The sequence below is a fragment of the Myiozetetes cayanensis genome, unplaced genomic scaffold (assembly GCF_022539395.1).
Source record: "Myiozetetes cayanensis isolate MyiCay16 unplaced genomic scaffold, myiCay2020 scf1, whole genome shotgun sequence".
NCBI classification, from domain to species: Eukaryota; Metazoa; Chordata; class Aves; order Passeriformes; family Tyrannidae; genus Myiozetetes; species Myiozetetes cayanensis.
Genome location: NW_026086604.1, coordinates 89,721,640 through 89,736,987, shown reverse-complemented (window position 1 = coordinate 89,736,987; position 15,348 = coordinate 89,721,640). Strand labels below are relative to the sequence as shown.

At 42.2% G+C, this 15,348-nt stretch overlaps 1 protein-coding gene across 5 annotated transcripts in view; it reads left to right on the top strand.

Annotated features, from left to right (window-relative positions):
* Positions 1–4,970: 4,970 nt before the first annotated feature.
* KIF13A (kinesin family member 13A) overlaps positions 4,971–15,348 on the top strand; it is a 108,570-nt gene continuing 98,192 nt past the window's right edge. For 4 of the 5 annotated variants that reach the window (XM_050321028.1, XM_050321020.1, XM_050321011.1 and 1 more), the window contains exons 1-2: positions 4,971–5,105; positions 5,304–5,394. In XM_050321028.1, coding sequence (XP_050176985.1) covers positions 5,051–5,105; positions 5,304–5,394 — 146 coding nt within the window. In that variant the 5' untranslated portion in view covers positions 4,971–5,050. Of the gene's footprint in view, positions 5,106–5,303; positions 5,395–15,348 lie in introns of those variants that run through there. The other variant, XM_050321036.1, reaches the window with a different exon arrangement.

The window sequence follows — 15,348 nt, the reverse complement described above, 5'->3', positions numbered from 1 at the left end:
TTTGGTATTTTTTCTGCCCATAGCAAGGAAGTTTTCAGCTTGATGAAGATGCAACTGCACCTGCCTTGGGGACATTTGCTGTAACTGGACTGTAATTGGACACTCTCAAGCATCCAAGGGTGGATGTGGAGGCAGAGGCAGAGTCCTAGCAGCAGTCAGGACCCCAGCCAGGTAAAGCAAATCAGGCAATTCAAAGCATTTGTAAATTAGCCTGTAAGAACAGATTTAGTCTGTTCATCACTGCAAGTGCCTGTAAGCCAACTCTGTTCAGAGCTGAGGTGGGCTTAAACTGCAATGCCTGTTAAAAGCAGTATGCTACGCAGGAATACAGAGCTGTCAGCCACCTCGTGTGGCTTTGAGCAGCATCTGTCAGGCAGGATAATGTTTAGGTGCATATATCCTGCATTTGTTCTTAACACTGGCAATTCAAGCTACTGCTTTTTTTTTCCTGAGTGTCAGAAGAGCATTTGTCACCGCAGCCCCTTTCTGGGCCCAGGGTGTTGCCATAAATATGCTGGACATAGAGGACAATTTTCATGCCTCCTGCACAGCTTTAGAGACAGTCAAAACAGATCTCTGATAAGACAGAGGTGGCAACCATCCAGCCTGACTAACGTCCAGCTTGAATTTGAAGCAAGAAGGAAATGGAAAAGCAGCCTGAAAAGTGCCCTCAGCTAGGTCACTGGCTAAAATCTTGCCCTCGTACCCTTTAGTAAATTCAGTGTACCTCTCCAGAAGGGTTATATGCAAAACCTAGTGATGTGTGTGAGACAAATATATTTGCTTCCCAGTGTACAATTATGGGCAGGCACTTGCTTCCTCAGGTGCACTCTAAATGCATTTTATCCAATGAAAAATTCAAGTTTGTCTGTATAACAGGACACTCATTTTTGTTCTGACACAAATATGGTCATATTTTATCCCACCCCTTCAATAAGAAATATTTCTCCCTTACAGAATGTCCATGTCTCTTTTCCAATATGATAAATGCTGTTAAAAAAGACACCCCAAATAGAAATTATTATCCATTCTTCTTTTTCACCAACATCAGTCAAAGATTTATCAATTATTTTGTTAGAGCTACAGTTTCTTCCTGTGTTTTTTTCCTAACATAAGTGTAATATACTAGATTATTAACCTTAACAATATCTGTTGGTTTCATTATACAGTATTTGTTCATTTTACCTCTTTCAAGCTGGATGATGCTGTAATGTGTTTGGGTTGACAATAAAGTTTGTTTTCTCTGTTAATTCAAATTTTAAAAAAAAACTCAGTAAAAATTTGGAAACACAAAGAAAACTTTTATTTTCGTCAATCTTATAAAATACAAACCTTGGGTTAAATTTAGTAAGCATCTCTCGGACTTCAGGTGCTATAACATTAAACACTTTTCCTTTTGTCACTTTCAACACCAAAAGAAAAACACTGCTTTGGTTCCCATGTTCTCACTGTCACCAGCTCCTCCTCCTCTCTGGCTCTGTGACACAAGATGAAGTTAGATGTGCCAGTGACAGCATGCATCAGTCAGGCATGGTAAGATATGTGCTGGGGATGCTGCTGACAAGATGGATATTCTTGGCAGGCTCTGTGACATTTCTCTCTGCCCTTTGCTAAGGAAAGGGGGTCAGTGGAATATCATCAGGGCTTCAGGCATCAACCTGGGTGCACAACGTTGCTCCCTCATTTTTATGTCATGAAGTAGAGCTATCGATCCTCCTGCTCAGAATATAAGGGAAGACATGGGCATGCCTTCATATCAAATCACATTATCTGTGTTATACCTTAGGAAGATGAGGACCAGTTGGAATTTCCCACCAGAATAAAGAAAGGGACAATATTTTCTTTATATTCTTTTCCGAATGATAGATCGATGGACAAATATATGGAAATGCTCGATGGCAAGAAAGAAAAATGAAACGGATGGAAAACAAGAAAGAGACAAATATTCAATCCTGGCCCTAGTAAACCTCTAGAATTGCTGTTGACCTTAGTGATAGAGATCCAGAACAAAACAGCAAGTGGACAAAAGCAGGGACAGGAAAAAGAAATCAGGGAAAGATGTCTTCCGACGATTTTATCCTCGTGTTGCCATCTCAGTTCCCCTCACCCACCATCAGTCTCCACTTTCTCCAGTGCTCATCTTTTATCTTTGCTGAAGCAGTAAGCTGTCATTTCTCATCTGGTATCTCCCATCCATCCATCAGCATGTCTGGGATAGCTGGCAGCTAATTCCGATGGGTGAGCGACCCATCAGTATGCCTTGCCAGTTCCCACGGCACATGTAAACTGATCAAGCTAACAAATTCTGACAGGTGAGAGACATTCATCCGTAGTTGCTACCGGTAGCAAAGACAGAGACATAAAGGGTTCCATATGGTGTTCAATGGGGAGATACAATGCCAGAAGAGAAACATCTCATTGTCCTGAATTCATAGATTGCTCTTTGATCTACCTAATGATGTCATGGGGCCTCTAAAACATGACCCTCTTCCTATTCTGCCCTAATGCCAGAGGTATAGGGGAGACTAGAAATACATTCTGCTACATGCAGGCTGCCTAATAGATGTTGTCAGGTAATGGTACAAATGTTGCCAAAAGACCCTTTCTCAAGAGGGCAGAGAAACTTGGTGGAACCAAGACCTCATTTTTAGCAGCTGTTTTTCAGGGCACATTGATGTGAATGAAAGAGCAAAAATCCTTTTTTCAGTTATGTAACACTAGGAAAAAAAAATCAGAATTTCACAAGAAGTGAACAGCTACAGTCTGCATTACAACAAACTGGGCCTTTTCAGACAGTTTTGCATGGCCAGCTTTCTGTACCTGCAAATGGTGGAATATAATTCACAAGCCTAAACCAAATGTTTGTAAAAACTTCTTCCCAAGACTCTTCCCACAGCCAAAATCATAGTCAATCTCATAAAGGCTCCCTTCAGTTTCTCTTCAGCTAATATAATTGTTTTTATTTAATCTTGCAATGATGTCATTTTTCCACTAAGAGGTGGAAAATTGAGAGGGAAGGGAGTATTTTCCCTTCCATCTGTTGGCTGTCTTCTCTTCCCAACAGTGTCCAAGTTTCACTGAACAACTCCCTTTATCCACAGCCATTTCAGACCTCACACCTTGTTTTGGGCCAGCGCTTACTTTGATCTGGGTTTTTACAGTCTACAGCCATAGGTAGGATGTCTCATTTCAACATTGCTCCTTTTCTTTACTCGTTGAGCCACATGCTTGTGATGCATTTCATAAGGAACTTCATCTCTTATGCCTACTTCCACAGACAAGAAGCCCACAAGCACTAGCTTTTCCTGCTGACATTCTCCCGATGCCCATCTCTATTTCGCAGAGACCTTTTTCTTTTGCCATGCTAAGTGTGTCTCATTTCCTTTCAGCATTCCTGCAAGTTGTAGCCATTTGGGTCAGCCAGGTCTCCTCCAGAAATACTCTTCTCAGTCCCTTTGCAGGGGTGTTCTTGTTGGTGTGCTGGCAGCCAGGAGGGGGGCAATCTTCTAAGCTCCATCTGTTGCTTTCACCTCTGTTTTAAATGTCTGCTCTTTCTCAGTGCAGCTATCTATTCATCATTTGTTGTTTAATCCATTCTCCCTACACTAGTTTAGCCCCAGAGTAGACAGAATAATCCCTTTTGAGGTTGAGCCTGTCTTTTCCTTAAAGAAAACATTACAGACATTGCTCTTTTGCACTGGAATTCCTGCCATTTAGCTGCATCAATGATAAGGATTGAGTCTTGAAGATATTTTACTGAAGCAAAGGAAACACTTCCGGGAAGGAAACAAAGTTTTAACAGGACACTTCGAAAAGAATGCTATCCTGAGATCCTAAGCCTATTGCAGTTTTAATCAAAAATCTTCCTTGGCTTGCCCACTGGAAGCTCAGCCATCCTTGGAGCTTGTGGTTGCTGGGTAAAGCACTGCTGTTTGTAACGCTTTTCCCCAGCGCTGAACTCGCCACAGGTAGATGGACACAACTCCATCCTGTGGCGTTTGGGCAGGTACTCGGCAATGATTGCCTGTTGCTGCACGGGACAGTAGGATGGCACAAGTGGTCCTGGCCCTTCACAGGCAGCCCTTCACAGCCAAGGAGGTGACGGGCAGGTTGAGGCCCGGGCAGGGCTCCTTGCTCCATCACCTCAAGGTGCTGCGCTGCTTCCAGGACTCCATAACATGCAACGCGCACGTTTCACCCAGGTCACCGTGCTGGTACCGGGATCGCGCCAGGCAGGTCGTTGTTTACTAACGTTGTGCACTTTTGGTCAAAAAACATCCCCTGGCGCTACAACATTTTGTTTTGGGGCACTTTGTGGCTTTTCCTTTGGGGCCTTTCCTTGCCACAAGGAAACTCGGTGTCCAGTCGGACAAGCCGGTGGCTCTGTGGTGGACACACCTGCACTAGGAGCGACGGTGGCTCTCAGGAAGGGGTGGGGGCACAGTCCTGGCAGCACCATCCCCGCTCCCGCCAGCACCACCTTCCCGCGCCAAGCGCATCCCGCCGCGCGTGCTCACTGGGAAGCAGCGCCTCTCTGAGGATGGAGCGGCGGGGGGGGGAAGTCTCCCCACGCCCCCCGCTCCGAAGGCGCTCGGCTATTCCCGTCTCTTTCCGCCGCCGCCGCCTTTCCCCGCCCTCTCGCCGCCTGCCTGGGCGCCCGCACTCCCGGCGGCGCGGCGGGAGGAGGAGGCGGCGGAAGATGGCGGTGGGGATTGGCAGGGAAGCAGCGGCAGCAGCAGGAGCTCTGCGAACGAGCCCGTGGGCAGCCAGCGCCAGAGCCGGTGCGGGCCGCGGCTGAGCAAGGAGGCGGCTGGGGCTGCGCCGCCACCGCCCTCCCCGGCGCCGCTCCCTCCTCCTCGTCCTCGTCCTCCTCCTCCTCTTCCTCGTCCTCCTCCTCTTCTCCCTGCCTCCCTCCCTCTCTCGCCTTCCCCGCCTGCCCCGGCCCTCCGCCCTCGCCCCGGCCCGGCATGGACGCTGGCACTCCGCCGTGTCGCTGCCGCCGCCGGCGCTGAGCGGGGCTGCCCGCCCGCCGCCCCCGGGAGCGGGGAAGATGTCGGACACCAAGGTGAAAGTTGCCGTCAGGGTCCGGCCCATGAACAGGAGAGGTAACCGGGGTCTGGGGGCGCAGGGGAGTGCGGGGCGTGGGCGTCCCCCCGCGTCCTCCCCCCGGGCTGGCGGCAGGACGAGCCCCCGCCACCCCTCGCTCCGAGGGGGACCCGGCGGGGGCCGAGCTGCCCTGGCGTGCCGGGAGAAGGGGGGGTGCTTTCGCCCTGGGTACAGCCCCCCGCCGTGTCGCCTTGCAGAGCTGGACCTGAATACCAAGTGCATCGTGGAGATGGAAGGGAACCAGACTGTGCTTCACCCTCCGCCTTCCAACACCAAGCAGGGAGAAAGGTAAAAGCCCGAGTCGCCGTGCCCCGAGTGAAAACCCAGCCCCGGCTCCTCCTCGCCCTCGCAGACGCCTCGCCCGGCTTTGTCAGGGCAGCGGCGGGGTCCCGGGGGTCTCGCTCGGTGCCTCTCGGGATCTGCGGTGGGTGGGGGGGAGCGGGCGAGGGGCGAACGGTGACCGAGGGTCGCTGCCTTGGGCTTGCATCCCTGGGAAGGAGGGATCGGTTCTTTACCTGTCTTCCTGGGGGAGTTGGACGTACCCAGTGTGGAGAGAGAAGATCCCTCTTGGCCTCCCAGGTTTAGAAGTTGATTCTTGATTGACTGCTCAAAAAATAAGCTGTTGAGTAGGTAAGGACTTAGACTGTGTGTGCTGTTTTCAGAAATTTCCCTTGAGTGCAGGCTGCCAACAACTTGATGTAACCTTTGGGGGAGCAAGAAGCAGAATCTGATTTTTATGCTAGTGATGGATTTTTTTAATATAAATTTGTTTACTAGGTTTTAATGTATTTGCATTTGCAAAGGCTGTAATTGCTAGATCCTTTATTAATTCAGTGTTGTTCTGTGAAGTAGCCTATGAGAATATGCTAAAATAATTTTGAAATCTGGCATTTAGCTGTGATGCCCCAGTAAAGAATACCCTTGGAAATAATCCAAAATACCAATGCACTAGACTGTAAAAATAGATCAGAACAGGAAAAGATTTCTTTCCTTTGAGGGAGTGTGGGGAAAGACAGGGAGGTGCAAGGGGAATAGTTACGTTGTATGCTTGTGTGCTCAGTTACATTGTATTCTTATCTGTTCAGTTACCTGTTGACTGCTCAACTTAAATTGGTCTGTTAAATGTATTTAATGCCAAGGAGTGTGAAATCATATAGAGATTTTAAACCCAGCATGTTCCTACCACTTAAGTTTTTATACGAATATTTTTGATTCTGTTCATGAAGAAACTGTAGTGTGCAGATATTCTTTTTTCCAAAGGCAGTGTTTTATAAAAGCAGGAAGCTTTTATAGCTTTCCAGCAGAAGAGGTTGAGACCTTTTCTATTCTTACATATCCAAGTTGGGAAGGTGCTTCTCACATTAAACCATGTCCTAGAATATAGCTGTAATCACACCAGTTTGTTTTAAATCCAGCTTGCATTGTCTTCAGGACCATCGCTGTGGTTAAAGTGCTGGCCTGGGTCTTGAAAGTTCTGTGTTTGTTTCCTACCCCCTCCAAGATCTTTGTGTAATCTTCTGTAAGTCGTGCTGTCTCTGTGGGTCTTAGTATCCCATCTGTGAAATGGAAATCTTGGTTTTTATTTAAAAATGATTCTGTTTTAGAAAGTATGGGGTTTTTTTTTCAATCGAGTTGAAAAAACACTGCTATAATAAGAATAACATTAACTCTTCAAAGGGAGTGGATTTGGCAGATATGGAACATGAAATACACACAGAGCGTACAAAGCAAGAACAGAATTAAGATTTAAAAATCACTATTTCAATGGACTTGAGAGACTAAGAGCCAGGTGGTTTAATGAAGAGCCTTGATTTTTTGAGTTTTGCTTGTTGTGCTCATTGACCTGCTCTAAGACTATGCAATGACTGTCTTTTGAGAGCTTCTGTGTCTTGTGTTTGTCAGGCTTTACTATCTATAATGTATGTAGATTCTCTTGGTTGGAACTGGCTTCTGTTTCTACGTCAGTATCCTTATGTATGAGCTGTGATGCTTGTGTGCAACCCCACTGACGGCAGCTGTGTTGGCAAGTAATAGGTGTCCTGCTTGCAGCACAGTGTGAGTCTAGAATTTGGCTGGCTGTTAACTTGTGTCTTTGAGACAACTGCCAGATTTGTTGGAAGTAACAGTGAGAAACACTGATTGGAAGTAACTCTCCCTAGTGCAAACATATAGTTTGGGTGCCTGCTTAAATGGCAGATGTAGTATGTAACCTGCTGAGATGCCTAATGGACTTTTCGAGTGCCTTAGGAAAATCCTTACACTTTCTTCAGTCCAAAACTGCTGATTTCTATTTTTCACTCTAGATAAATAGTTTAATTTCTCATGAAGAGAGATGTATTCTGTTTTCTATGTGTACCCACCATAAAATGTCTGTATAAACTGGCTCTGAATTGCTGAGTAGCTGCTGCTTGCACTTGGATTGATGCCTTGGCAGGGTTAGGGATGTCAAATGGATTTTTGGTTTTCTTTGTGTAGCTTGTTTTTATATAGCTTAACTGGATTTTTCTTTCAGAGCAACCATGTCATTGCAAAAATGATTTAATTTGTTAGGGTGATTAATTGGTCTTTCTCTACTCTATGTAATGTTTTAATATTCTGTTTAGTTTTACCTTTCCCTTTTTAGGTTTTATCTTTTTATATGGAAATTTCCCTTTTCTAGATGAATGGGAGTACAAGTTTGTATTGCACTTTGGAATAAGAATAAATAGCCTTCTAAAGCAAATTTGGTTTCCAGGGCGGCTTTTCTTAATTCAGCCGAAGCCAGGAGACTATAGGGTGTGGGGCATAGAATTCAGGACTATGGTCTTTATTTGCTTTGTTCTCTCAGTTAAAGTTTAAAAGGTAATGACAGAATTTTCTGAAGTAAAATCAGGTAGCTCTTTAATAATGATAAGATTATAAAATTTGCTCTTGGAAGAACATCCGAGGTTAGGAACACCAGATTTTACTAGCTTTGCCAATGCTGTAAGAATTTTTTGAATTAAATTTGAGTTCAGTTGCATGATATTAATTAGTCTCTAAGCATTATGAAGAATAGTTCTAAACCATTTTAGATGGGCAAGTAATGCTAGTTTTACAAGTGGTGTAAAAAGCTTAAAATCCCAGACAGTGCTGTCATTTGTCCAACTTTCATTATTGTATTAGGGGCAAAGCTATAACCATAAATTAGAACAGGGTTCTGACTGCATCTTCTAACTGCTAGACCACACAGCGTCCACACCGTAACAACCACTGCTACAAAATAGTAATTGTTATTAAATACAAGTGTTCTGTCTTTTTATAAGCAGCAGGCCTGCTGTTGCCCACAGGCACATGACTTCCAGCGTTCTAAACTAACGAAGGAGGAAAACCAGAACATAGTAAAACTGAACAGTCTGTGTCTGAAAGGCACAGGAAAATCTTTATCGACTGAAGTAATAGGAGACAGAGTTCAGAAAGGAACGGTTTTCATTAGCTGCTATCAGGTATAATCTCCGGTGCTGGCAAGGTTTTTGGAAGTTCGTTGTTGGACTTCATACCTTTAACCCTTGTTTTACTCTTATCAGTAGCAGTAGTTTCCTTTGTACCTCCTTAAATGTGCTTGTGTATTGCTTTAGTTCCCTCTCCAATCTCTAAGCCATTTCCTCCCCAAAACTTATTAATATAAGACTTCCATTTCTTCCCCCAAAAAAAAGAGTTTCTGGGAACCCTCTGGATTTTCTTACTATCTTCACCTGGAAATCTGAATTTCTTTTCTCGAGTACACTCCTCCCAGAAAAAAACCTGTTCTAACTTATCATCTTTTAGAAATGGGTATTATGTTTCTATGCCAATTGTATATATGCTACTGTCCTGCTATAAGAGTTTGTATTTAGTTCTTGGCAATAAGGTGCAGTGTTAAAATGTAACTATGAGATAATTAGAGTATGGAGTCACAGTCAATCTAGCAAAATATTTCAGTAACTTTTTACAATGGAAATTTCACATCTCTGTGTCTACAAAAGATCTCACTTTACATTAGAGATGGTATTTTTTAAGTAGGACAAATGAGGCCGTGCTGGGTTCCTCCTCTGTTTTTGATTGTTAGAATATGCTTTCCTCCTTTGCTTCCCTTCTTTCTTTCCTTTCAACTATGCTTTTTAACACATAGGATCTGAAAAGTTTTGGTTTAGTTCCCTGACAACAGTTCTTCGTGACATGATTTTTCCTTTGGTAAGCAAAATATTTGCCTTGACAGAAATAAACAAGGAACTATGGAGACAGTAGAACTGAAATGCTATTTCATTTGTAGTTTTAACTGAAACACAAATTCATCTATTGGGCAATTTATTCCATTAGAGCTCAGTAGCCTGGTGCATACTTTGCCTTATTGAAAAACTCAGTGCAGAAAACAAGAAAGAAATCCTCAGATTGTAGAGCTGAACTTAAAATCTCCTCTTTTCTCTGAAAGTATCTTTTTGGCTGTCTAACTCTCCAAAAAACCCCAACCTGTTATGACTTGCTTGTTCTGTGTTCTTCCATCCTCATTTTGATAAGACAAGTAGCACCAAGGCCCAATTCAACTTAAGTAAAATTCTTATAGTTCTAAATTACTAAAGATTACAGAGTATATGGAGGCTTTTTTGCATGTGTGTGTGGGTTGAAGCTCTTTAATAAAATAAATAGCTAGGAACAGATGTGTGTGTGTGTCTATCTAGTTTTTGTAGGTCATAATACTTTCAAAGATTAATATCTGAAGCACAGATTTTATCCATAGGCAGCTTGTCCTAAAACTCTTTTTTCCAGAAAACAGCCATTGATCCCCCTACTTTGGAGAAAACATGACTTTGGATGGTCTTTAGTACATAGTCCTTCATGTGATATTTTGTCATTTTTGATACATTGCTTTGAGTAGCATCGGGGATGAGAGAAGAGCACTGTTGGAAGGAGGGGTTATGTGTTTCTGTTAATGGTAACTTCTTCAAACTGAAACTTCTGGAAGCTGAAACAGGGCAGCTGATAATTTTCTCCATATCTGAAGGAGTGATCGACAAAATCATGTCTTTGATGTGTATACCTCAAATTATCACCTGTCTTAGGTGGATCATAAAATAATAGAAGGCAGTGACTTTTATCTTTCCAGGAAATTGTAAAAGTAATCTGACTTTGACCTGTCTAACTTTCCTGTTAGACATCAGTGTTCAGGATGTGAACTGCTAGCTTTGAACCTTTGCAGAAGAAATGTATTTGAATTATGAAATGCGTGGTTGGAAAATGTAATTTTGGGAGCTATTTCTGCTTTGCTTTAATCAGTTCATGCCTCAGATGGGACAGTAGATGCAGTTCCTTGAAGTCGCTGTTCTGAAATTCCATGTAATTTGAAACAAAATGAGACAGAAACTTGTAATCCAAAATATTGTGTGGCATGGCTCTTGGTTCTTCATAAGGTGGCCTGAACTGTGAGTAAATGCAACATCCATTATTTTACCATGTTTATGAAGTCCAGACAGCTGTTAGGACCTTGTGCTTTGTTCTGTAAATGTCATGGCTAGAGGAAACTACTGTTGGAGGCTGTTGGGATTGTGGGTAAGCAGCCTTTTTCAGCTGGCAAAATTTCAGAACAAAAATAGATAAAGTGATTGAGGACAAGGAAAACTGTGCTTGGTATGACCATGTTTAGGCAATCATTGCTTTGTAGCTATTCTCTGCTTTTGGACTACTGAGTGTTGTGTTCAAATATTTCTGAGTAGAACACAGTGGAGTGAGGTTCAGTTTTAAACCTGTCCAATTTTTCTGTTTTATGACATTAGAAGTGCCTACATTGTGGGACATGAAAATATGAATAAAAAGATTAGGCCTTTAGACATGCTTAGCTTCTGTGTTTAGAAGGGGCAGGTATGTATGCACTTGTGTCTTTCTGCAGCCAGAGGTGTTTTTGAGGTCTGGATAACTAGTCAATACACCTTGAATATGTTGTCTGTTGAAATGAATTACGAATTTAAAAAAATTTCAACTCTCTTAAAATGTGGAGGGTTTTTTTATCCTATTTTTGGGAGATGTCAGCACTAAAGGAAAAAATTTATTTTCACACCCTTTCCCCTTTAGTGTAAATAGAGACAGATTTCTTGTTTTGAAAACAAGATTCTTTGCTCTGTTGTGCATCTACTATGTTTATTAAATGTGCATATGGTAAGATTCCGGATTTAGATTTGCTGTAATTTAATAGTTAAAAAATTTAGAGTTTAATGATGCTTATAAATATGTAATCAAGGTGTGGGTTAGATTCAAAATACTTCAGGAAGTGCTTAAGAAGCCCCTGTTCTGCAGAACTTGAGCTCAGAGAGGAGCAGCAAGCACCAGGTGCCTTTCCATGCAGAGCTGGGATGCGAATCTTGGCACAAAATTTCGGGGGCAAAGCCAATCCCTTCTTGGTCTGATCGGGCCTGCAGTGCAGCATGTGCAGGCAGGCATCTGCCGCTCAGGGATTCAACATGGTGGTACTTCTAGTAATAAGATTAGAGCTAAATCTTTAAATTGGCGAACGCTCTTGTTGCTAATGTGTTCAAGACATTGTCAGATTTGAGCGTTCCTCTATGGCTGGGTGCAGACTGAGCAGCACCAGTGGTAGCTGCCTCTGGCTGTGGTGCCAGTGTCTGTTGCATGGGCAGACTGTCCTTGGTGGGAAAGTCGTGCAGTGCCTTTTCTTATTTGGCCTCTCCTGGGCATGATTTGAATCTATTAATGGAAACAATTACTGCCTGCTATAGCGAAATGCCAACTGCTGCAGCAGGGCTGCGCAGATGCTATTGCTTAGCTGAGTAACTTCTCTGATTGCTTGATCCCTTGTATTTTGTGAGGATGTCTGGTACTGATGGCTCTTTCAGGAAGTGTGAACGTGTTGACTGGAGACAGTGAGTGCAGTCTACAAAGACATGGTCCCTACTGTGCAATGATGTGCACCACAGGACTCAACTATTGAGTTAACTTGTGACCCAAAGCAGCTAGTTAACTAAAACAGTTGCCATGTTGCCTGGAAATAATGTTGCTATGTGTCTTCTTACAAGAGACAATAAAAGGGATATAAGTTTTTCTAATTAGTATCTGACTTTGTATGTTGATATGAAATAGGTCATCAGAGTTTGAGGTTTCATGGAGCATGAGTTGACTGTGTGTGTCTTTATGGTCATTCTATGTGAAGGATGAGATGAGTGTTCACTGCAGAGTGATAGAGGTAAGTTAAAAATTTAGAATATGAAGGTCAATCAGAAAAATGCATTGCTGACAGGAACTGAAAAGCAATGACTTGAGCTCAAGATACCCATGTTGATGAAAAGTAGGAGTTAAACAAGCTGTTTCCAATGCCAGGAGAGGGTGTCCTTTTATGTAATTTCTTGTTTGGGGTGAAAAGTGAATCAGTGCCTTCTTGTGCTTGGTTAGTGTTATCCTTTGCAGTTCTGGTTTTTATTTTTGATAGTTGCCTTTTAATCGAAAAGTAATAATTAAAAAACCCAACCCTCAGCCATCAAAACATCTACAAATTCATAACCATATCCTGAACTAATATCATTCTTTAGTCATCAGCCGCACCCTTCATTTGACATTTTGTCACATCCTAAATAGAGACATCCTCAAGCGCGTACACACTTACCAAATACTCCTACATCATCTTCATATAATGTGAAGTTAGTGGCTTGTAAGGTATAACTTTTTCACTAGGAGTTAATCTGAATGTTCTGTCTCATTTTATATAGATCACTGTAGGGAAATCTGTATGTTAACAGACCCTCATGAAGTCCTTAATGATTTATTGTCCTCTAGTGACTTATTTGCTATTTAAGTGTTATAACTCAGGACAGAAATTTACACCACAACTACTGTTTTGACAGATAGCCATGAATGTATTTTGGTGTTTATTAATGGTGTGGGACTTATTTTGGGGTAATCATTCAGCACAGCAGCAGAAGGGTGTGTCCGAAGCATTGCTGGGTGCTTGTGTTAATGCATGGTTATGATGGTGCTGGAGAGGGGTGCAAAGAGGCTCACTGTGCACTAGCAACAGGTTATGTGCTTATGACCTACTTGTTAGATGCTTAACCCTGACCAAGCCTTTGCTGCTGCCTCTTCACGTTTAGTAACAGCAGAGACAGCAGGCTAGTACTGACTGACTGGGATTCACAGTGTCACTGCATCTTCTTTTTGCAGTGTATGTATACTCCAAGAATTCTAAGCATTTCATAAACATGAATCAAAGCAGCTGCTGTGGCTGGAATGGCATGCTTATCTCTGCGTGTGTTTATGGAGATACTGTTCCATATGTTTAAAAAAGTGCCAGGGTGCATTGTGAACTGTAAACTTTGTATGAAGTAACTTGATGCTTTGTTTTAAAAACACATTGCTGAAAATGTCAACACTTGAATATTTTTTCTGAACTTTTTTTGTATTAGAGAATATTTTAGACTTACAAGTACAATGAAAAAATACACGATATCTTGTTTCTTGAGCTTACATTTTCTTAGTTTTTTCCAGAGTCTCTTTTTAAGCATAAATGTGAGGCCTCTAGGCAAGATTAAATTTTCTTTTAGTGTAAGGCTTCAAAATTCCGAATCTGTCACTTGAGATACTGCAATAATTTTACTAGTGTTAAATGCAAGTATATGGAGCTGTCTGTTTTGCTTAATATTTCTTGTATGATGACAAGGAACAGCAGACCTTAGATAAGAAACTGGAGTATTTGATACTTCTTCGCATGTGGTTTCCATTTTCCGTCTGTCTTCATGATTAGTGTCTTCATCATGTCTAGTGTAGCTAGATGGCCTTTCACAAACTTGATTCTTTCAGAGTTGAAGGAAAAAGGATCATGTGAGGTGGAAGGGGAAAGTTGTTTGCAAAACAAATTGATTTGTGCCATTACTGGCACTGACTGCAATGTAATTTTTAGAACTTCAGAGTTCTTATTTTTGTTGAATATTTACTTTAAATTCAGTTTACAGTTTTGTGATTCAAAAGCCAAGGCTTGTTTTACAGTTGATGAGCTTTTGCTAAAGATAAGTCAACAGAGCATTCCAGTGGAGGCACAGAGCTGATGGAAGTTTTCTACTGGCAAAGCTGCTTTATGGCCCTGAATGAGCAGCATCCTGGTCTGCTTTGGAAAGTTTCTCTGTCAGCATCTATCAATGTGAGTTTTTTAGATTTGCAAAGTGATGTGAGTCTCCAGTGCTGCAGACTTGTTTTGGCTCAGTAGTGCCACCTCCCTGAATGATGCAAGTCTTAGCATTTTGATGGGTTTTGACAGTTTTTCCTTCCTATCATACCCTGTTGTCATTCCCTGTTTTGAGATCTTTCTAAATTTCTTTTAGATTTCAAATATGTTTTCAGAGAATTTCATCTAGTGAAACCAGACTGAGATAGAAATTGGCCATTTGGTAAATTAATGTACATATATTTTCTGTATGTAGCTGAAGATCCTAATACATGATTTATGTATCCTCTGGATGCTTAGCAACAAGTAGTTGAGTTTGAGTATGTTTTTTTAAGAGGACTTCATAGTTACTTAAGAGGGTAAAAGCACAATGCATTTGCAGAGCTCCTACACTTTGCTGTTGTACTGTATTGACATAAATATATAGTTCTGAAAGTTTTCTAGAAGTGTATAATGAAACATCATCCCACCACTCAGGTTTTGCTGTTTCGGAGCTTCTTACTGGGACCACAGCAGATACGCTATCCTGAAACCAACTGTCTGGAAGGCAGTCTGGTACTTTCCATAGTGCCTATTACATTTAAAAAGAAGGAACTTTTCAGTAGTTCTCATTCTTCTGTTGTAAATCTAATCCTTGCACCTGCCTTTTTGATTGGAGTGCCCTTGAGAAATGCTGCTTCAGTATCTGAGAAGAAAGTGACACAGAAGGAAACACAAAAGATGTCTTGTTAATGGATTCGCTGCTGACAAGGTAGAATATCGGGAAAGGGTACTTGGGGACCAGGACAATGAAAGGCAAAAGAAAGGTGCAAAAATGGTTGTCTAACAACATGATGGAACTCCTCCAAGTACATGTTGGAGAAAATCAAACCAACCAACCAATCAGCGTCTCCCCTCTTCAAAAAAAACAAAACAAAACAAAACAACAAAAAAACCCAAAAAAAAACCCCACAACTGGCATTCTCTGGGATGGTACTAGTCTTCATGGGTGTTCTGATTGAGATCCAAGTTGAAAACAAAACAGAAAATCTCTTATTGTAAACAGACCATTGAGCACTGGATAGCTTGCTATGTAGCTTCCTTGT